Source organism: Mya arenaria, chromosome 3 (assembly GCF_026914265.1).
Source record: "Mya arenaria isolate MELC-2E11 chromosome 3, ASM2691426v1".
NCBI lineage: Eukaryota > Metazoa > Mollusca > Bivalvia > Myida > Myidae > Mya > Mya arenaria.
In genome coordinates, this window is record NC_069124.1 from 84,720,499 (window position 1) to 84,744,919 (window position 24,421).

A 24,421-nucleotide genomic window follows, 5' to 3' on the forward strand; every position below is an offset into this window, starting at 1 on the left:
TTTTTTTAAGCAAAATAAGGTTTTTCCACTTCATCGGCTTTGTGTTTTATATAAAAAATGACATAGAGCCCAACTGAAATGCCTCAACTTGTCAAAATTTTGCTTTTCTGGTCCACTTATATACAAAGATACAGAACTGTTCAGTTTAACACAAGAAATTTAGTGATAATGTGTTAATAGACAGTCTAAACAACACTATATGCCAAATTGTTGGCTTCCGGGACAAATGGCGCAACAAAGGAAATGGCAAAAAACACACCAAAACTTAAAGATTCATGACAACTGCTAGTGTTTTCATGTATGAGGTGGCTACATGATGTAGAAAATGCAGAGATAGCATTATTATGCCCATTTTTAAAAAAAAATTACTTTAAGAATCTGTTTTGAAGGCTAGATTTGGCATTAAATTCAGAGTACAGCACTTCACTATTGTCTATAAGATGCTTATTTACACCTGATTTGCTATAAATCTCACTCATTGGAATCATTTACACACAAACAAGCACTACAGAGTTGACTAACATCTTCATTCTTCTGAAATATTGGATTCAGAGCTGCATCTCCTGGATTCAGATTGCAGGACTACCGCCAGGGGAAAAGGCCGCAGCTAACTGGAGCTTATTGGCACATCATGATCTGCAAGCAAGACACAAAAGCAATGTTTTACACAAATAAAACTATCTGCCACTACTGTTAAAGTTTGAAAAAGGCCTGTAAACACTCATTTGAGGCATACACAACCTTTAATATAGTCATAAATGTGATAAATATGCAGAAAAGTTCATGAATTCAAAGATTTTCAGGACAAATTTAATAGAATATATAGTCTTTTGGACATTTTGCAATCAGTTTTTAACAACTCAAAGGTAAACCTCATCTTATTGAGTACCCAGATGCATTTTGCAAGCATTCAAACCAGACATGCTTAGAATTTCTTCTTACTTGGAGATGGTATTCCTTTCTTGAAAATCCTTGCCGAGAGCCGGTATGGAAAACCACAGAGACCACAGTTTTACCAGCACTGGTTCTTGTCCTTGAAAATTCCTCTGTGGCTACAGCAACCAGGCTGGCTATTAAAATAAGCAATAAATTAGGGTTTTTAAAACATTTATACTGTATTAAGGTTGTGTTTTTTAATGCATTAAGGGAAAAGGCTCTATTCTTTATGAAAGCTGCTCACTTTTTATTTATTTTGCCTTGAGAAATGTCAAGTTTTTCAATGAATAAATTGAATAAATGAATGAATTAATGAATATATATGAATGATTGATAGAATGAATTAATGAATTAATGAAAGGTGGCATTATTTCTTTAAAATTGGGATCTCATTGTGTTGCTGTGATTGTTAAAGTATATGTTTTCTTGTCCATAAGCTGAAAATCATATGCACACTAAATAAAACATCATTCTGCATCCTATGTGCAGTAAGTTTTGTTTAATTGCTTATAGAATTTGCAATTATTGTAATGTTTGCTTAAAAGAGCAAACAAAATGTGTGAATAGATGCACAATACAGACCAAAGACTGATACAAGTCAGCAGTTTCATTAGAAAATAATATTATTATCAAAGCCACATCAGAAATGATTGACAACATGAAAGAAATTCATTTAGGAATGGAACAAACAGTCTCAATGGGCTTTAATGACCAAACTGTCTCACTTTGTACTTCAGTTTGGATACCATTTTTTAATATATTATCTTGAAGTACTTACAAATTACAGCATGTTGGCAAACACCAAGTACAGCTTGGCCTCTGGTGGGCAGCTTGGTGGGGGGGGGGTCTTCAACAGACAGTTCCTCCTGGGTCTGCTTCCTATGTTAAAAAAATCCCTCCATTTATACTTTGGAATTGAAAGTGAGGCTTTCATTCATTAGTTACCATCATTTGGAACTATTTCCAAACATTAAATTGAAAGTGAAAGTAGTTTTTTTTAAAAATGTCAAAAATATATAAGAAAATTATATATTATTAATTTATATTATGTAATATAAGATTTTCACATTTCATACTCAAACACCAATATTCTATGGCTAAGCACTGTCAACTGGCCAAATTTCAAGCAGATAGCTGTATAAATTAAGAATTTATAACAATTTAAAATAGGCCACCCCTCCAAAAGCTTCCTCTATATCAGGCGTGAGACCACAGTTATTTTTACTATATGTTTCATATAGACACTAACCTGGCTTTTGACTTTATACACACACCAATTGAAAAACAAGGACATGGCATCTCTAGAACAATTCAAGACACAAAATATAATCACAAGAAAACACCATGTTGACCATTGACCCGACTGTCAAAATTGAGTTCAAATACATAACCCTTCCGCCAGGGAGTCAATCGGCTACAAACAACTAATTTTCAGACTTGCACAAGCTATGATTTTTCCAATATTTACATTGAAAACTATCAATTTCTGCAATAGAGTGTCAAATTCAGTCAAGTTCTCTGCAAAAAGAACATTTTTTGCTTCTTTTTCATTCAATTTTAATAAAATATTGATACTTGAACACAAGCACTCTTTGTTTCTGTATTCACATCCGGATCTTGGTCAACGGGGGGCAGATAACTGTGGTCTTGAGCCAAATTATTCCTCTCCGCATTCAGTCACAAATCAAATATTTACATTTCTCTCTTGATTGTGAAACAACCGTATGGGAACAATGCTATTCATTAGACGCTGATCTCATTTCAACTGCGCTTATTGAGATTGATTTTGCTGAGGATATTTTGTAAATCAAATTAGAAACTACCAATAAACGTTAATTTAGTTTGTGTTTTGTGCTGATAATCTCCAAATGAAAATCAATAGTTTAATGTCTAAAATTGCTAACAAAGTCATAAACAGAGAGTTAAGGATATGGGAATACAGTTCCAAGAGGAATTTTGAACAATATGCCCGTCCTGAGTCCCTGGTGCAGTTATTATTTCAATTATAGCTTAGCGATTTATGGGTTTAGATAAAACTTTTTGATGTTAGCTAATTTTTGAATTAATGAGAAAAAAAATGAATTGACGATTTGGTACGATCTAAAATGTTTTATGTTTTCATATAATTCACGTTGTATAGGTGAATGCAGAACAATGTTGAAGGTGATTGCTTTTTTTAAGACAAATCTTCCTACCGCATTTCTTGTTACATCTGCAAACGTTTTTTTCAGGTTTCCAAACCATTACAGTCGTTATTTAATTAGTCGTCCACGGAACAAGTCTAACCTTGTGAAATTGACATTAAATTCTAATTAATCCCGCTCCCCAGATTCCAGGAGATGGATTTTCCAGCAGAAAACGAAAGTTGACTAAGACAGCCTTAAATATTTTACTTCTGTCGGCAGGTTTGTGTAACCCTGGGAAAAAACAAAAAACCACGACCACAGTGTGTCTTCGGGGTTTAGGCAACAAAAACTGTAATAATTGATCCTGTTGCGTTGTATGCTGAATGCCTGGTACATACATTCGTAACGCTGACAGCGACCCCTAAAATTGACAACGGCTTTAAACACTGACAACGGCTCCTAAGACTGACAACGGCACCTAACACTTACAACGGCACCTAACGCTGACAACGGCTCCTAAGACTCAAAGCGGCCCCTCCCACTGAAAACGGCACCTAACAGTGACAACGGCTCCTAAGAATCGTAGCGGTCCTTCACACTGACAATGGCGCCTAACACTGACAACGGCACCTCACACTGACAACGGCTTCTAAGACTCACAGCGGCGCCTCACACTGACAACGGCACCTCACACTGACAACGGCACCTCACACTGACAACGGCTTCTAAGACTCACAGCGGTACCTAACACTGACAACGGCACCTCACACTGACAACGGCACCTCACACTGACAACGGCTTCTAAGTCTCACAGCGGCGCCTCACATTGACAACAGCGCCTCACACTGACAACGGCGCCTCACACTGACAACGGCATCTAAGACTCACAGCGGCGCCTCACATTGACAACGGCGCCTCACACTGACAACGGCACCTCACAGTAACAACGGCTTCTAAGACTCACAGCGGCGCCTCACACTGACAACGGCACCTCACACTGACAACGGCACCTCACACTGACAACGGCTTCTAAGACCCACAGCGGTGCCTAACACTGACAACGGCACCTCACACTGACAACGGCACCTCACACTGACAACGGCTTCTAAGTCTCACAGCGGCGCCTCACATTGACAACGGCGCCTCACACTGACAACGGCACCTCACAGTAACAACGGCTTCTAAGACTCACAGCGGCGCCTCACATTGACAACGGCGCCTCACACTGACAACGGCACCTCACAGTAACAACGGCTTCTAAGACTCACAGCGGCGCCTCACACTGACAACGGCACCTCACACTGACAACGGCACCTCACACTGACAACGGCTTCTAAGACCCACAGCGGTGCCTAACACTGACAACGGCACCTCACACTGACAACGGCACCTCACACTGACAACGGCTTCTAAGTCTCACAGCGGCGCCTCACATTGACAACGGCGCCTCACACTGACAACGGCACCTCACAGTAACAACGGCTTCTAAGACTCACAGCGGCGCCTCACATTGACAACAGCGCCTCACACTGACAACGGCGCCTCACACTGATAACGGCATCTAAGACTCACAGCGGCGCCTCACATCGACAACGGCGCCTCACACTGACAACGGCACCTCACAGTAACAACGGCTTCTAAGACTCACAGCGGCGCCTCACATTGACAACAGCGCCTCACATTGACAACAGCGCCTCACACTGACAACGGCGCCTCACACTGACAACGGCGCCTAACACTGACAACGGCTCCTAACACTGACAACGGCGCCTAACTTACAACGGCCCTTAACACTGACAACGGCTTCTAAGACTCACAGGGGCCCCTCACAATGACAACGGCTTCTAAAACTGACAACGGCGCCTAACACTGACAACGGCTCCTAACACTGACAACGGCGCCTAACTTATAACGGCCCTTAACACTGACAACGGCTTCTAAGACTCAAAGGGGCCTCTCACAATGACAACGGTTTCTAAAACTGACAACGGCGCCTTACACTAACAACGGCACCTTACACTGACAACGGCGCCTAACACTGACAACGGTTCCTTACACTGACAACGGCTTCTAAAACTGACAACGGTCCCTAACACTGACAACTCTTAGACTCACAGCGGCCTCTCACAATTACACACCGACAACGGCGCATAAGACTGACAACGGCGCCTACCACTGACAACGGCACCTTCCAATGACAACGGCACGACAACGGCTCCACTAACAACGGCGCCTCACACTAACAACAGCGCTTAACACTGACAACGGCGCCTACCAATGACAACAGCGCCTTCCAATGACAACGGCACGACAACGGCTCCTAAGACTGACAACGGCACCGAAAACTAACAACGGCGCCTCACACTAACAACGGCGCCTAACACTGACAACGGCGCCTACCAATGACAACGGCGCCTTCCAATGACAACGGCACGACAACGGCTCCTAAGACTGACAACGGCACCTAACACTAACAACGGCGCTTCATACTAACAACGGCGCCTAAGACTGACAACGGCGTCTACCAATGACAACGGCGCCTTCCCATGACAACGGCACGACAACGGCTCCTAAGACTGACAACGGCACCTCACACTTACAACGGCGCCTAACACTAACAACGGCGCCTAACACTAACAACGGCGCTTAACGCTGACAACGGCACCTAACACTAACAACGGCGCCTCACACTTACAACGGCGCCTAACACTAACAACGGCGCTTAACGCTGACAACGGCACCTAACACTAACAACGGCGCCTCACACTAACAACGGCGCCTAACACTAATAACAGCGTCTAACACTGACAACGGCACCTAACACTGACAACGGAACCTAACACTGACAAAGGCACCTAACACTAATAACAGCGTCTAACACTGACAACGGCACCTAACACTGACAACGGAACCTAACACTGACAAAGGCATCTAACACTGACAAAGGCACCTAACGCTGACAACGGCACCTAACACTAACAACGGCACCTAATACTGACAACGGCACAACGGCGTCTAACACTAACAACGGCGCCTCACACTGACAACGGCACCTAATACTGACAACGGCACCTAACACTAAAAATGGCGTCTAACACTAATAACGGCGTCTAACACTGACAACGGCACCTAACACTGCCAACGTCGCCTCACACTGACAACGGTACCTAACACTGACAACGGCGTCTAACACTAACAACGGCTTCTCAAACTGACAACGGCACCTAACACTAACAACGGCGTCTAACACTAATAACGGCTTCTTAAACTGACAACGGCACCTAACACTGCCAACGGTACCTAACACTAACAACGGCGGCTAACACTAATAACGGCGTCTAACACTAACAACGGCGTCTAACACTGCCAACGGTACCTAACACTAACAACGGCACCTAACACTAATAACGGCGTCAAACACTAATAACGGCGTCTAACACTGATAACGGCACCTAACACTAACAACGGCGTCTAACACTAATAACGGCGTCTAACCCTAATAACGGCGTCTAACACTAATAACGGCGTCTAACACTAACAACGGCGTCTAACACTAACAACGGCGTCTAACACTAATAACGGCGTCTAACACTAATAACGGCGTCTAACACTAATAACGGCACCTAACACTAACAACGGCACCTAACACTAACAACGGCACCTAACACTTACAACGGCGTCTAACACTAACAACGGCGTCTAACACTAACAACGGCGTCTAACACTAACAACGGCGTCTAACACTAACAACGGCACCTAACACTAACAACGGCGTCTAACACTTATAACGGCGTCTAACACTAACAACGGCGTCTAACACTAATAACGGCACCTAACACTGCCAACGGTACCTAACACTAACAACGGCGTCTAACACTAACAACGGCGTCTAACACTAACAACGGCACCTAACACTAACAACGGCGTCTAACACTAACAACGGCGTCTAACACTAACAACGGCGTCTAACACTAATAACGGCACCTAACACTAACAACGGCGTCTAACACTAACAACAGCGTCTAACACTAACAACGGCGTCTAACACTAACAACGGCGTCTAACACTAACAACGGCGTCTAACACTAATAACGGCACCTAACACTGCCAACGGTACCTAACACTACCAACGGCGTCTAACACTAATTACGGCGTCTAACACTAACAACGGCACCTAACACTTACAACGGCGTCTAACACTAATAACGGCGTCTAACACTAATAACGTCGTCTAACACTGACAACGGCACCTAAAACTAACAACGGCGTCTAACCCTAATAACGGTGTCTAACACTAACAACGGCGTCTAACACTAATAACGGCACCTAACACTGCCAACGGTACCTAACACTAACAACGGCGTCTAACACTAATTACGGCGTCTAACACTAACAACGGCACCTTACACTAACAACGGCGTCTAACACTAATAACGGCGTCTAACACTGCCAACGGTACCTAACACTAACAACGGCGTCTAACACTAATTACGGCGTCTAACACTAACAACGGCACCTTACACTAACAACGGCGTCTAACACTAATAACGGCGTCTAACACTAATAACGGCGTCTAACACTGACAACGGCACCTTACACTAACAACGGTGTCTAACACTAATAACGGCGTCTATCACTAACAATGGCACCTAACACTAACAACGGCGCCTCACACTGACAACGGCGCCTCACACTGACAACGGCGCCTTACACTGACAACGGCCCTTAACACTGACTACGGCGCCTAACACTAACAACGGCGTCTAACACTGACAACGGCACCTAACACAAACAACGGTTCCTTACATTGACAACGGCGCCTAACACTGACAACGGCACCTTACACTGACAACGGCACCTCACACTGACATCGGCGCCTCACACTGACAACGGCGCCTCACATTGACAACGGCGCCTCACACTGACAATGGCGCCTCACACTGACAACGGCACCTTACACTGACAACGGCGCCTCACACTGACAACGGCACCTCACATTGACAACGGGGCCTCACACTGACAACGGCTACTTACACTAACAACGGCGCCTCACACTGACAACGGCGCCTCACACTGACAACGGCACCTAGCACAGACAACGGTTCCTTACATTGACAACGGCGCCTAACACTGACAACGGCGCCTAACTTACAACGGCCCTTAACACTGACAACGGCTTCTAAGACTCACAGGGGCCCCTCACAATGACAACGGCTCCTAGAACTGACAACGGCGCCTAACACTGACAACGGCACCTAGCACAGACATCGGTTCCTTACACTGACAACGGCGCCTAACACTGACAACGGCGCCTAACTTACAACGGCCCTTAACACTGACAAGGGCTTCTAAAACTGACAACGGCGCCTCACACTGACAACGGCTCCTTACACTGACAACGGCTCCTAACACTGACAACTCTTAGACTCACAGCGGCCCCTCATAATGGCAACGGCTGCTAACACTGACAACGGACCCTAACACTGACAACTCTTAGACTCACAGCGGCCCCTCACAATGACAACGGCTCGTAACACTGACAACGGACCCTAACACTGACAACTCTAAGACTCACAGCGGCCCGTCACAATGACAACGGTTTCTAAAACTGACAACGGCGCCTCACACTGACAACGGCGCCTAACACTGACAACGGCGCCTAACTTACAACGGCCCTTAACACTGACAACGGCTTCTAAAACTGACAACGGTGCCTCACACTGACAACGGCTCCTTACACTGACAACGGCTCCTAACACTGACAACGGACCCTTACACTGACAACTCTTATACTCACAGCGGCCCCTCACAATGACAACGGCTGCTAACACTGACAACGGACACTAACACTGACAACTCTTAGACTCACAGCGGCCCCTCACAATGACAACGGCTCGTAGCACTGACAACTCTAAGACTCACAGCGGCCCGTCACAATGACAACGGCTCGTAGCACTGACAACTCTAAGACTCACAGCGGCCCGTCACAATGACAACGGCTTCTAAAACTGACAACGGCGCCTCACACTGACAACGGCTCCTAACACTGACAACGGCGCCTAACTTGCAATGGCCCTTAACACTGACAACGGCTTCTAAAACTGACAACGGTGCCTCACACTGACAACGGCTCCTTACACTGACAACGGCTGCTAACACTGACAACGGACACTAACACTGACAACTCTTAGACTCACAGCGGCCCCTCACAATGACAACGGCTCGTAACACTGACAACGGACCCTAACACTGACAACTCTAAGACTCACAGCGGCCCGTCACAATGACAACGGCTTCTAAAACTGACAACGGCGCCTCACACTGACAACGGCTCCTAACACTGACAACGGCTCCTAAAACTGACAACGGACCCTAACACTGACAACTCTTAGACTCACAGCGGCCCCTCACAATAACAACGGCTGCTAACACTGACAACGGACCCTAACACTGACAACGGCTCCTAAAACTGACAACGGACCCTAACACTGACAACTCTTAGACTCACAGCGGCCCCTCACAATCACAACGGCTGCTAACACTGACAACGGACCCTAACACTGATAACGGCACCTTACACTGACAACGGCTCGGTACACTGACAACGGACCCTAACACTGGCCACAACTCCTAAAACTGACAACGGACCCTAACACTGGCCACAGCTTCGAACACTGACAACGGGCCCTTACACTGACCACAGCTTCTAACACTGACAACGGACCCTTTCACTGATAACGACTCCTAACACTTGACAATAGCCTCTAACACTGGCCATAGCGTCTAACCAAACACTGACCATGGCTTTTAACAGACAGACAGACAGACAGACAGACAGACAGACAGAAAGACAGACAGTCAGTCAGACAGACAGACAGACAGTTTATTTTGACCTGTACAGTGTACATCACCATCAACACATGTTTATTATGATCAATGTCAACGTGTATGCATAATAACAAACAATGTAATTACAAACGAGTATATATATATACATGTAATTACAAATTTAGTTCTAACATTAATACGTGTGGATCTTACTTTAAACGACTTTTTAACAAACAGTCTAATGATATCTGTTCTATTATTTGATTGCAATAGTTGTTATTATTTAAATACAGACGGTCTTGTATTATAGTATTTTTTAATATATTTCTTTCTAAAATTATGAAAAGATTGACACACAAAGACAAAGTGAAATTCATCTTCATTGGAATTACAACAAAGTACTGACAACGGCTTCTTTAGGCACACCGTAGACATACTGCTGGTTGCGTACATGATATGTAAGAGATTTTCTTCACTTAATGATATTAATCAAATATCCTTGCTTTTTCTTGCCAATGATCTAATTATTTTAATAGAAAAATAATATTAATTCACACATTATGAATATTATTTTATTAATACTGTATTAAGAGCTTTTTTGAATCCCAGAAACTTTAAATTGTAACCTCGGCGCATCTCAGAACAGTAATACTTACATGTGTGTGTGTGGAGTTCATTGCGTAGGAGATTCGCTTCATACTGATGGAACCTCGGCCGTATTAACTAACGTCTTGAGTCTAAATTTGAGACTCGGGCTAAGACAATTGAAATCTTAATTGTTTCAAAATATATTTATTATAACATTTCTTTACAAAAGATGGCTGTTTGACTGTAGAAGATATTATTTGTAACAGAGATTTAACAATGTGTGCATCTTTGCCTATATAATACCATTTTACAACAAAATGAAGGTTTTGCTTTTCTGAAGCTAATTACTCATACTCAAGACGTAAATGAATGCGGACCCTGATCGTTGTTGCTTATATAGGTGCAGTTGTGTAAATGAGGTAGGTGCTATCAAATGGAAACTGTGGTCTAGGTAGGAGGAACAATTTCAAAATTCATTCTATTTTTAAGATAGCACTTGTTTTACCATACTGACAGAAACTCGACCCATTCACTTAATCGATGTACCAAGTCATAAGAATCATTATTCAAACTGAAACACAACCTGACATAGCTGGACATGCGGGCTTGTGTAACAATGTGTGCTGCATTGCCGTGCAATTATCAGGAGATGCTATCTTAACGATGTTTGCCATGTTGGGAGGTTTTTCCTGGAGACCCAATACCGGTTAGAGAAGCGATGTGACGCCGCACGGATCCAGAGACTGTGTTACTGTCCAACTAACATACACCGATCATTGCTCACCGTAATAGATATATGAGAATAATACATTTTCTTTGTAAGACGAGTTCTTTTTCTATATCCAGAATTTCTATAACCAGGGATATACCGGGACGTATCATTTGCTGTGTACGGATTTTGAAAAACCAGCTCTTTGACATGCGGAAGAAACTGTGATAGGTGAGTATGACGTAGAGGTTAAAATAGTTGACTGATGGTAGTTTTGTTTACTTACGCGAACAGCTAACTACAGTAATCATTTTAATTTATTAAGAGTGTAATGACGAGTTTTATGGTGATATCATCAAACATTATTTTCACTTATATAGAAGTTATCAGAAAGGCGCTTTATTCAGCCTGGTTTCTTCATTCCTTTAGTAAAAATAAAAACCACACTTAAAAAGGGTATGTTATCTCAAATATTTATATACCGCACATCCGTACAGTAACTCTTTTTACATTTTTCTTCATATATCATAACAACGCGTTATCTAAAGAGGTTTAAGAGTATACAGAGTATTTTTTTCATGTACTATCATCGAATATATTACTTTTTTATCATTCCTGTATATAAATGTAACACGCGTATATACTCATTTGACAATTGTTTACCGTTTTAATTCAAATGGATCTACTGGGACCAATAAAGCCTTGTTGCATATCATGGCATTTGGACTGTAGGGCTACCGGAACTACAGTTACATTCTGTGATGTGTTATGACACTGGGACCATATCACCACCGATACTACAGGGACATGTATAACTCGGTAACATTTTATTGAACTGGGACCATATGGTCACCAGAACTACAGGGATAACTACATGTATGTAGCGGTGTATGGTGCCGGAGCCATATAGCCACCCAAACTACATGGACAACTATGTAGCGATTTATGGCGCCAGGACCATATGTCCACTAGAACTACAGGGATAACTATGTAGCGATTTATGGAGCCAGGACCATATGTCCACTAGAACTACAGGGACAACTATGTAGCGATTTATGGAGCCAGGACCATATGTCCACTAGAACTACAGGGATAACTATGTAGCGATTTATGGTGCCAGGACCATATGTCCACTAGAACTACAGGGACAACTATGTAGCGATTTATGGCGCCAGGACCATATGTCCACTAGAACTACAGGGATAACTATGTAGCGATTTATGGCGCCAGGACCATATGTCCACTAGAACTACAGGGATAACTATGTAGCGATTTATGGCGCCAGGACCATATGTCCACTAGAACTACAGGGATAACTATGTAGCGATTTATGGCGCCAGGACCATATGCCCACTAGAACTACAGGGATAACTATGTAGCGATATATGGCGCCAGGACCATATGTCCACTAGAACTACAGGGACAACTATGTAGCGATTTATGGCCTTGGGCAATATGGCCACCGGAGCACATGAACATGTATGCCTCCGTAGCAGTTTATGCCCGTGGATAATATGACACTAGTACCATATGGTCATCGAAAAGACAGGGACACTCTGTGGTATTTTATGGCACTGGGATCATTTCACCACCGGAACTACAGGGACACTTAAAGGTATTGTATGGCATTGAGGCCAAATGACCACCGGAACTACAGGGACACTCTAAGGCATTGTATGACATAGAGGCCAAATGACCACCGAAACTACAGAGTCACTTTAAGGTATTGTATGACATCGAGGCCAAATGACCACCGAAACTACAGAGTCACTTTAAGGTATTGTATGGCATTGAGGCCAAATGACCACCGGAACTACAGGGACTCGTTAAGGTATTGTATGGCATCGGGGCCAAATGATCACCTGAGAACTACAGGGACTCTTTTAGGTATTGTATGGCATTGAGGCCAAGTGACCACCGGCACTACAGGGTCATTTTAAGGTATTGTATGGCATTGAGGCCAAATGACCACCGGAACTACAGGGACTCTTTTAGGTATTGTATGGCATTGCGACAAATGACCACCGGAACTACAGGGACACTCTGAGGTATTTATGACATCGAGGCAAAATGACCATCGGAACTATAGGGACACTTTAAGGTAGTGTATGGCATTGAGGCCAAATGACCACCTGAGAACTACAGGGACACTCTAAGGTATTGCACGGCATTGAGGCCAAATGACCACCGGCACTACAGGGGCATTTTAAGGTATTGTATGGCATTGGGGGCAAATGACACCGGAACTACAGGGACTCTTTAAGGTATTGTATGGCATTGCGGCAAATGACCACCGGAACCACAGGGACACTCTAATGTAGTGTATGGCATTGAGGCCAAATGACCACCGGAACCACAGGGACACTCTAAGGTAGTGTATGGCATTGAGGCCAAATGACCACCGGAACTACAGGGACTCTTTTAGGTATTGTATGGCATTGCGGCAAATGACGACCGGTACTACAGGGACACTCTAAGGTATTGTATGACATCGAGGCCAAATGACCACCGGAACTACAGGGACACTTTAAGGTATTGCACGGCATTGAGGCCAAATGACCACCGGCACTACAGGGGCATTTTAAGGTATTGTATGGCATTGGGGGCAAATGACACCGGAACTACAGGGACTCTTTAAGGTATTGTATGGCATTGCGGCAAATGACCACCGGAACTACAGAGTCACTTTAAGGTATTGTTTGGCATTGGGGCCATATGACCACCGGCATTACAGGGGCATTTTAAGGTATTGTATGGCATCGGGGCCAAAATGACCACCGGAATTACAGGGACACTTCAAGGTATTGTATGGCATTGGGGATCATTTGAAAACCGGAACTACAGGGACACTTCAAGGTATTGTTTGGCATGGGGGCCATATGACCACCGGATCCGCAGGGACATATATAACTACGTGATCCCATATATGGTCACAAAACGGACAAAACGAACAAAACCGATACAGAACTGTCGGACGGACTTGCTGGAAGCAACTTCAAAACCTAGATCTGTCCTTAACTGTGCTTAAGTCAATCCTTGTGTGGCAGGATGGCTTGTTCGGCCACAGTAGATAAGGTATCAGCAGTTGTGTCGGAATGTCGATGAACAAAGTGCTCTTCATAGATGCATGATACCAGAATCATTATATGAGATATAAGAGTAGCTTTATTTCTCACATTCCCATTCTAACTGGAATTAGCTCGGTGTACGGAAATCATTCCAAAGGCAATAACCGAGGCCGCTGATTTCCCGAGGGTCGCTCCATAGTTGTTATATATAATATGAAACTGAACAATGACATGTTCCGCAGGCGAACTCTCATCTTGCACATCAAACATAAATTGCTTTAATCTTTCTAGAATCTCGAGACTCATCATTTTAAAGCTTAATATGAACATAAAGGAATGTCTCATGTGTCAAATATAACTTGCAGAACTTATTAAAGCTTATTAAGATAAAAATTTTGAATTTAAGAAATCTGAAGAAAGACACGACCGGGGGAGTGTTAGCACAGCATATATGGGTGGGGCAAAACGAGCTCATTTTATAATTGGCAGTGCTAACACAATCATCAATCATAGATATGTGTATATAGTAAAATACGGTAAGTGTTAGAATGCAGTTATATGGTTAGTATTAGCATTATTTCACGGTGGTATTACGATGGTCTTAGCACATCGGTCATTCATCTATATATCGGTGGTGTTTGAACGTCTATGATTATGATTATGGTGCTTACGCAACTATATAGCGGTGGCGTAAGCGCATCTATATGTTGGTGGTGTTTAAACATCTATATAAGTGTGGTGTCTACACAACTATATAAGAGTGATGCTAGCACATCTATATTACAGTGATGCTAGCACATCTATATATAATGCTGCTGCTAACACATTTATATAACGGTGCTGCTAGCACATCTATATTACGGTGATGCTCGCACATCTATATAACGGTGATGCTAGCACATTTATATAACGGTGATGCTACCACATCTATATTACGGTGATGCTAGCACTTCTATATAACGGTGCTGCTAGCACATCTATATAACGGTGCTGCTAGCACATTTATATAACGGTGATGCTAGCACATCTATATATCGGTGCTGCTAGCACATCTTTATAACGGTGCTGCTCGCACATCTATATAACGGTGCTGCTCGCACATCTATATAACGCACATCTATATAACGGTGCTGCTCGCACATCTATATAACGGTGCTGCTAGCACATCTATATAACGGTGCTGTTAGCACATCTATATAACGGTGCTGCTAGCACATCTATATAACGGTGCTGCTAGCACATCTATATAACGGTGCTGCTAGCACATCTATATAACGGTGCTGCTAGCACATCTTTATAACGGTGCTGCTCGCTCATCTATATAACGGTGCTGCTAGCACATCTATATAACGGTGCTGCTAGCACATCTATATAACGGTGCTGCTAGCACATCTATATAACGGTGCTGCTCGCACATCTATATAACGGTGCTGCTAGCACATCTATATAACGGTGCTGCTCGCACATCTATATAACGGTGCTGCTAGCACATCTATATAACGGTGCTGCTAGCACATCTATATAACGGTGCTGCTAGCACATCTATATAACGGTGCTGCTGCTAGGACATCTATATATTGGTGCTGCTAGCACATATATATATAACGGTGTTGCTAGCACATATATATATTGGTGCTGCTACCACATCTATATAATGGTGCTAGCACATCTATATAACGGTGGTACTAGCACATCTATATAACGGCGATGCTAGCACATCTATTTAACGGTGTTTTGAGCACATCTTTATTAAAAATGGTGCCTCTGTATAGCGGCGGTGCTAGCTCATTTAAAAAACGGTGATTCTAGCACATCTATATAGGGGTTGTGCTAGTACAACTTTATAAAGGTGGAGCTAGCACATTTATATAACGGTGGTTCTAGCACATCTACATACAGCGGTTGTGTTAGCACATTTATATAACAGTGACACATTTATATAACGGTGGTTCTAGGACACCAATATAGCGGTTGTGTTAGCACATTTATATAACGGTGGTTCTAGCACATCTATACAGCGGTTGTGTTAGCACATTTATATAACGGTGGTTCTAGCACATCAATATAGCGGTTGTGTTAGCACATTTATATAACGGTGGTTCTATCACACCAATATAGCGGTTGTGTTAGCACATTCATATAACAGTGGCACATTTATATAACGGTGGTTCTAGCACATCTATACAGCGGTTGTGTTAGCACATTTATATAACGGTGGTTCTAGCACATCAATATAGCGGTTGTGTTAGCACATTTATATAACGGTGGTTCTATCACACCAATATAGCGGTTGTGTTAGCACATTCATATAACAGTGGCACATTTATATAACGGTGATTCTAGCACATCTACATATAGCGGTTGTGTTAGCACATTCATATAACGGTGGTTCTAGCACATCGTCATATAGCGGTTGTGTTAGGACATTTATATAACAGTGGTTCTAGCACACCAATATAGCGGTTGTGTTAGCACATTTATATAACGGTGGTTCTAGCACACCAATATAGCGGTTGTGTTAACACATTTATATACCGGTCGTTCTAGCACACCAATATAGCGGTTGTGTTAGCACATTCATATAACGGTGGTTCTAGCACACCAATATAGCGGTTGTGTTAGCACATTTATATACCGGTGGTTCTAGCACACCAATATAGCGGTTGTGTTAGCACATTTATATACCGGTGGTTCTAGCACACCAATATAGCGGTTGTGTTAGCACATTCATATAACGGTGGTTCTAGCACACCAATATAGCGGTTGTGTTAGCACATTTATATACCGGTGGTTCTAGCACACCAATATAGCGGTTGTGTTAGCACATTTATATAACAGTGGCACATTCATATAGCGGTTGTGTTAGCACATATATATAGCGGTTGTGTTAGCACATTTATATAACGGTGGTTCTAGCACACCAATTTAGCGGTTGTGTTAGCACATTTATATGACGGTGGTTCTAGCACATCAATATAGCGGTTGTGTTAGCACATTTATATAACGGTGGTTCTAGCACACCAATATAGCGGTTGTGTTAGCACATTTATATAACGGTGGTTCTAGCACATCTATATAGCGGTTGTGTTAGCACATTTATATAACAGTGGCACATTCATATAACGGTGGTTCTAGTAAACCAATATAACGGTTGTGTTAGCACATTTATATGACGGTGGTTATAGCACATCAATATAGCGGTTGTGTTAGCACATTTATATAACGGTGATTCTAGCACATCAATATAGCGGTTGTGTTAGCACATTTATATAACGGTGGTTCTAGCACACCAATATAGCGGTTGTGTTAGCACATTCAAATAACGGTGATTCTAGCACATCAATATAGCGGTTGTGTTAGCACATTTATATAACGGTGATTCTAGCACATCCATATAGAGGTTGTGTTAGCACATTTATATAACTGTGATTCTAGCACATCTATAAAGCGGTTGTGTTAGCACATTTATATAACGGTGGTTCTAGCATATCAATATAGCGGTTGTGTTAGCACATTTATATAACTGTGATTCTAGCACATCTATAAAGCGGTTGTGTTAGCACATTTATATAACGGTGATTCTAGCACATCAATATAGCGGTTGTGTTATCACATTCATATAACGGTGGTTCTAGCACATCAATATAGCGGTTGTGTTAGCACATTTATATAACGGTGGTTCTAGCACACCAATATAGCGGTTGTGTTAGCACATTTATATAACGGTGGTTCTAGCACATCTATATAGCGGTTGTGTTAGCACATTTATATAACAGTGGCACATTCATATAACGGTGGTTCTAGTACACCAATATAGCGGTTGTGTTAGCACATTTATATGACGGTGATTCTAGCACACCAATATAGCGGTTGTGTTAGCACATTTATATAACAGTGATTCTAGCACATCAATATAGCGGTTGTGTTAGCACATTTATATAACGGTGGTTCTAGCACATCTATATAGCGTTTGTGTTAGCACATTTATATAACAGTGGCACATTCATATAACGGTGGTTCTAGTACACCAATATAGCGGTTGTGTTAGCACATTTATATGACGGTGATTCTAGCACACCAATATAGCGGTTGTGTTAGCACATTTATATAACAGTGATTCTAGCACATCAATATAGCGGTTGTGTTAGCACATTTATATAACGGTGGTTCTAGCACATCTATATAGCGGTTGTGTTAGCACATTTATATAACAGTGGCACATTCATATAACAGTGGCACATATATATAACGGTGATTCTAGCACATCTACATATAGCGGTTGTGTTAGCACATTCATATAACGGTGGTTCTAGCACATCGTCATATAGCGGTTGTGTTAGCACATTCATATAACGGTGATTCTAGCACATCTACATATAGCGGTTGTGTTAGCACATTCATATAACAGTGGTTCTAGCACACCAATATAGCGGTTGTGTTAGCACATTTATATAACGGTGGTTCTAGCACATCTATATAGCGGTTGTGTTAGCACATTTATATAACAGTGGCACATTCATATAACAGTGGCACATATATATAACGGTGATTCTAGCACATCTATATATAGCGGTTGTGTTAGCACATTCATATAACGGTGGTTCTAGCACATCGTCATATAGCGGTTGTGTTAGCACATTCATATAACGGTGATTCTAGCACATCTACATATAGCGGTTGTGTTAGCACATTCATATAACGGTGATTCTAGCACATCTACATATAGCGGTTGTGTTAGCACATTCATATAACGGTGGTTCTAGCACATCGTCATATAGCGGTTGTGTTAGCACATTCATATAACAGTGGCACATTTATATAACGGTGATTCTAGCACATCTACATATAGCGGTTGTGTTAGCACATTCATATAACGGTGGTTCTAGCACATCGTCATATAGCGGTTGTGTTAGCAAATTCATATTACGGTGGTTCTAGCACATCTACATATAGCGGTTGTGTTAGCACATTCATATAACGGTGATTCTAGCACATCTACATATAGCGGTTGTGTTAGAACATTCATATAACGGTGGTTCTAGTACACGATTATAGTGGTTGTGTTAGGACATTTATATAACGGTGGTTCTAGCACACCAATATAGCGGTTGTGTTAGCACATTTATATAACGGTGGTTCTAGCACACCAATATAGCGGTTGTGTTAGCACATTTATATACCGGTGGTTCTAGCACACCAATATAGCGGTTGTGTTAGCACATTCATATAACGGTGGTTCTAGCACACCAATATAGCGGTTGTGTTAGCACATTTATATACCGGTGGTTCTAGCACATCTATATAGCGGTTGTGTTAGCACATTTATATACCGGTGGTTCTAGCACACCAATATAGCGGTTGTGTTAGCACATTTATATAACAGTGGCACATTCATATAGCGGTTGTGTTAGCACATATATATAGCGGTTGTGTTAGCACATTTATATAACGGTGGTTCTAGCACACCAATATAGCGGTTGTGTTAGCACATTTATATGACGGTGGTTCTAGCACATCAATATAGCGGTTGTGTTAGCACATTTATATAACGGTGGTTCTAGTACACCAATATAGCGGTTGTGTTAGCACATTTATATGACGGTGATTCTAACACACCAATATAGCGGTTGTGTTAGCACATTTATATAACAGTGGCACATTCATATAACGGTGATTCTAGTACACCAATATAGCGGTTGTGTTAGCACATTAATATGACGGTGATTCTAGCACACCAATATAGCGGTTGTGTTAGCACATTTATATAACGGTGATTCTAGCACATCAATATAGCGGTTGTGTTAGCACATTTATATAACGGTGGTTCTAGCACACCAATATAGCGGTTGTGTTAGCACATTCAAATAACGGTGATTCTAGCACATCAATATGACGGTTGTGTTAGCACATTCATATAACGGTGATTCTAGCACATCTATATAGCGGTTGTGTTAGCGCATTCATATAACGGTGATTCTAGCACATCAATATAGCGGTTGTGTTAGCGCATTTATATAACGGTGATTCTAGCACATCAATATAGCGGTTGTGTTAGCACATTTATATAACGGTGATTCTAGCACATCAATATAGCGGTTGTGTTAGCACATTTATATAACGGTGGTTCTAGCACACCAATATAGCGGTTGTGTTAGCACATTCAAATAACGGTGATTCAAGCACATCATTATAGCGGTTGTGTTAGCACATTTATATAACGGTGATTTTAGCACATCCATATAGCGGTTGTGTTAGCACATTTATATAACTGTGATTCTAGCACATCTATAAAGCGGTCGTGTTAGCACATTTATATAACGGTGGTTCTAGCACATCAATATAGCGGTTGTGTTAGCACATTTATATAACTGTGATTCTAGCACATCTAGAAAGCGGTTGTGTTAGCACATTTATATAACGGTGATTCTAGCACATCAATATAGCGGTTGTGTTAGCACATTCATATAACGGTGGTTCTAGCACATCAATATAGCGGTTGTGTTAGCACATTTATATAACGGTGGTTCTAGCACACCAATATAGCGGTTGTGTTAGCACATTTATATAACGGTGGTTCTAGCACATCTATATAGCGGTTGTGTTAGCACATTTATATAACAGTGGCACATTTAAATAACGGTGGTTCTAGTACACCAATATAGCGGTTGTGTTAGCACATTTATATGACGGTGATTCTAACACACCAATATAGCGGTTGTGTTAGCACATTTATATAACAGTGGCACATTCATATAACGGTGGTTCTAGTACACCAATATAGCGGTTGTGTTAGCACATTAATATGACGGTGATTCTAGCACACCAATATAGCGGTTGTGTTAGCACATTTATATAACGGTGATTCTAGCACATCAATATAGCGGTTGTGTTAGCACATTTATATAACGGTGGTTCTAGCACACCAATATAGCGGTTGTGTTAGCACATTCAAATAACGGTGATTCTAGCACATCAATATAACGGTTGTGTTAGCACATTCATATAACGGTGATTCTAGCACATCCATATAGCGTTTGTGTTAGCACATTCATATAACGGTGGTTCAAGCACATCCATATAGCGTTTGTGTTAGCACATTCATATAACGGTGATTCTAGCACTTCATATAGCGGTTGTGTTAGCACATTTATATAACGGTGATTCTAGCACATCCATATAGCGGTTGTGTTAGCACATTTATATAACTGTGATTCTAGCACATCTATAAAGCGGTTGTGTTAGCACATTTATATAACGGTGATTCTAGCACATCTATATAGCGGTTGTGTTAGCACATTCATATAACGGTGATTCTAGCACATCTATATAGCGGTTGTGTTAGCACATTCATATAACGGTGATTCTAGCACATCTATCAAGCGGTTGTGTTAGCACATTCATATAACGATGATTCTAGCACATCTATATAGCGGTTGTGTTAGCGCATTCATATAACGGTGATTCTAGCACATCTATCAAGCGGTTGTGTTAGCACATTCATATAACGGTGATTCTAGCACATCTATATAGCGGTTGTGTTAGCACATTCATATAACGGTGATTCTAGCACATCTATCAAGCGGTTGTGTTAGCACATTCATATAACGGTGATTCTAGCACATCTATATAGCGGTTGTGTTAGCGCATTCATATAACGGTGATTCTAGCACATCAATATAGCGGTTGTGTTAGCACATTTATATAACGGTGATTCTATCACATCTTTTGAGCGGTTGTGTTAGCACATCACGTCTATATAATGGTAGTGTCGGCACATATTTACTCGTAGAAGTTTTCATGTACACATATATAATGATCGTGTCTGTTCATCAGATGCTGGTTTAGCTAACCCAACTTCATTAAATATGTTCGGATTGACAAAAGCGTGATGGTTTTACATCACTATTCAGTTTACATACGGTATGGCATGGTGATATGACGAAGTTTAAATTATAGAAGTTTTTTTCTAATTTCAGGGAAACTCAGACATCTGAAGAAGAAAACCCGATCATAGGAGGAAAGCAGGAATTACCTTATTAGAGTTTCATACGATCATATATTCCAACTAATTGAGATCAGTGTCTGGAAATATTATACCCCCCTTTCCGGCATTGCCATTAAATCAAGAAAAGTTATTGAATACAAACATCGCCGGAAATTATACGAACTATAATAAAAGGAAATATGACAAAAACATGAACAGAGCTAAACATTTTCTTAAACTAACTATAGAAATAAAAGAAATACGAAAACATTTAAGAAAAGGGGACATGTTTTTAAACGGAGGCCACCTGTGGCAAGCCGCGTCCTTTGTAATCCACTAAAATTACCATTTCATGGAAAAGAGGCGTTGTTGGCTATCTTGGAAAATAGACCTCGTCGTTCTGTATCATTTATGTGTGAATTCAGTCTTAGTAAACGAATGCATCACTCCTTGCTCAACGCCGGATATAGAGCGTTTATAAAAGGCTCACTTCTACTGAAAATTGCACTCAGTGTAACCGACCTTATATAATAAAAGTGTGATTGTGCATTGTTGACAAGTGTCTACGAGAAGTTGAGTCTCGTCTGAGATGTGGCAGTCCAGTGGCATCCGGAGTCTAGCCCGCGAGCTTACCCAATGACGGCTGCCGGAAATGAAGAGCCACACGTGGACATGGACGTTGTCGTTGCCAAGGTGCTCGCTATTGTCATCATCACCAGCCTCACCGTTCTCGCCGGATTGCTCCCTTGTCGCCTCATGAGGCATTGCCGCCGACCCATGCTCAAGCGCAGACGCATGTTTAACGACATGGTGTCCGGGGGGAAGTGCTTCTCTGGCGGTGTGTATCTTGGTGTTTGCTTTCTCCACCTGATTCCCGAAACGCGACATAAAGTAGACGCGGTCCTGGAGCATGTAGGGTCAAGGTCTCACTACCCGGTGGCCGAGTTACTCACAATGGCCGGATTCTTTGGTGTCATATTTGGGGAACATGTGATAAGGTGTTTGTATTACAAGTTTCAAGAGGATTCGTGTCTTCCAAGGTTTGACCACGACAGTTATAGCTTTGATCAAGATTACATACCGACGACTGAGGACCCGGCCTTTGAAGGGTGTGATTTAATTGAGTGTAGAAGTCTTCATTCTTTATCACAAACAAGTTACAGTAAGGATGACATACAAAATCAAATGAATTCTCCACAAACACTTCAAGACGAAAGCATTATAACGCCAGTGCCTAGAATTCATATCAATGGTTTAACTCCCATTAACCAAACTATAACATCATTTAACGAAGCAAATCTCAACAATGTAAATCGCTCTAACTCATTACCTAGCGAACACGGTGCCCCGATCCCTCCTCCAATCCATTCCGCCCCGTCATCTGTGGAGAGGCACGAGTGGTACGACCTGGAGCCGGTGCCTCCGTTGCCCATGCAAGACCTCGAGGTGCGGACGGTGGTGACGGAATTGAGCCGCCAGGATGAGCAAGGCCGCGGCCACATCCGGTCTGCCTTCCTACTGGCAGCTCTCTCCTTCCACGGCGTGTTCGAAGGCATGGCATTGGGGTTGCAGGCGGCCGTCAGTGATGCCTGGCTGATGTGTGTAGCAGTCCTTGTCCACCGCGCCATCCTCGCATTCGGTATGAGCCTACAGTATGCGCGGGAACAGGAAAAACCCTCCACTATCGTCTTCTCAATTAGCGCGTTCTCAATTATTTGTGTTGTTGGTATAATTATCGGGATTGCAATCTCAGCCGGGGCTCAGTTATATAATGATGTTGACGTCCCTAATGCAATATTGCAAAGTCTGGCCACTGGTACTATCTTCTGTATCGTTTTTCTAAACATTCTGTTTAAAGAGCTTGACGGAAATAAAGACGTTAAGAAGATTTCATGCACCTTTGTAGGATTTGCTTTTATGGCCGTGCTTCTTGCTGTGGCGAAATCATAACTTGTGTTTTACGAGCTATCTAATATCTGCGATTGTAATTGATATTTCATTATAATTGCGAGTGCATTATTTGATTGAGGAGCTGGATTTAATTACAGTATTGCGTGTGTGGGAACAGCGGGAACAGCGTTGTGTTGTTTGCTCCAATAAATGCTATGAAATCTATAATTTTAATCATTCACTTTATGTCGCATGTTTTCCCATTCCTGCTCGCAAAATGAAACCTGGAAAC

The 24,421-nt window shown here is 42.2% G+C and overlaps 1 protein-coding gene and 1 long non-coding RNA gene across 2 annotated transcripts; one reads left to right on the forward strand and one right to left on the reverse strand.

Annotated features, from left to right (window-relative positions):
- Nucleotides 1-483: 483 nt before the first annotated feature.
- On the reverse strand, nt 484-2,146 carry LOC128226824 (uncharacterized). The gene is made up of 3 exons (XR_008259730.1): nt 1,715-2,146; nt 943-1,070; nt 484-636 (listed from the first exon to the last, which is right to left on the reverse strand). It is a non-coding gene; the product is annotated as an uncharacterized LOC128226824 (long non-coding RNA).
- A 9,156-nt stretch (nt 2,147-11,302) lies between these two features.
- LOC128229185 (uncharacterized) lies at nt 11,303-24,421 on the forward strand. The gene is made up of 2 exons (XM_052940913.1): nt 11,303-11,418; nt 22,232-24,421. Exon 2 carries the CDS (start codon nt 22,876-22,878, stop codon nt 24,187-24,189), a length of 1,314 nt encoding a protein of 437 aa, XP_052796873.1. The 5' UTR covers nt 11,303-11,418; nt 22,232-22,875; the 3' UTR covers nt 24,190-24,421.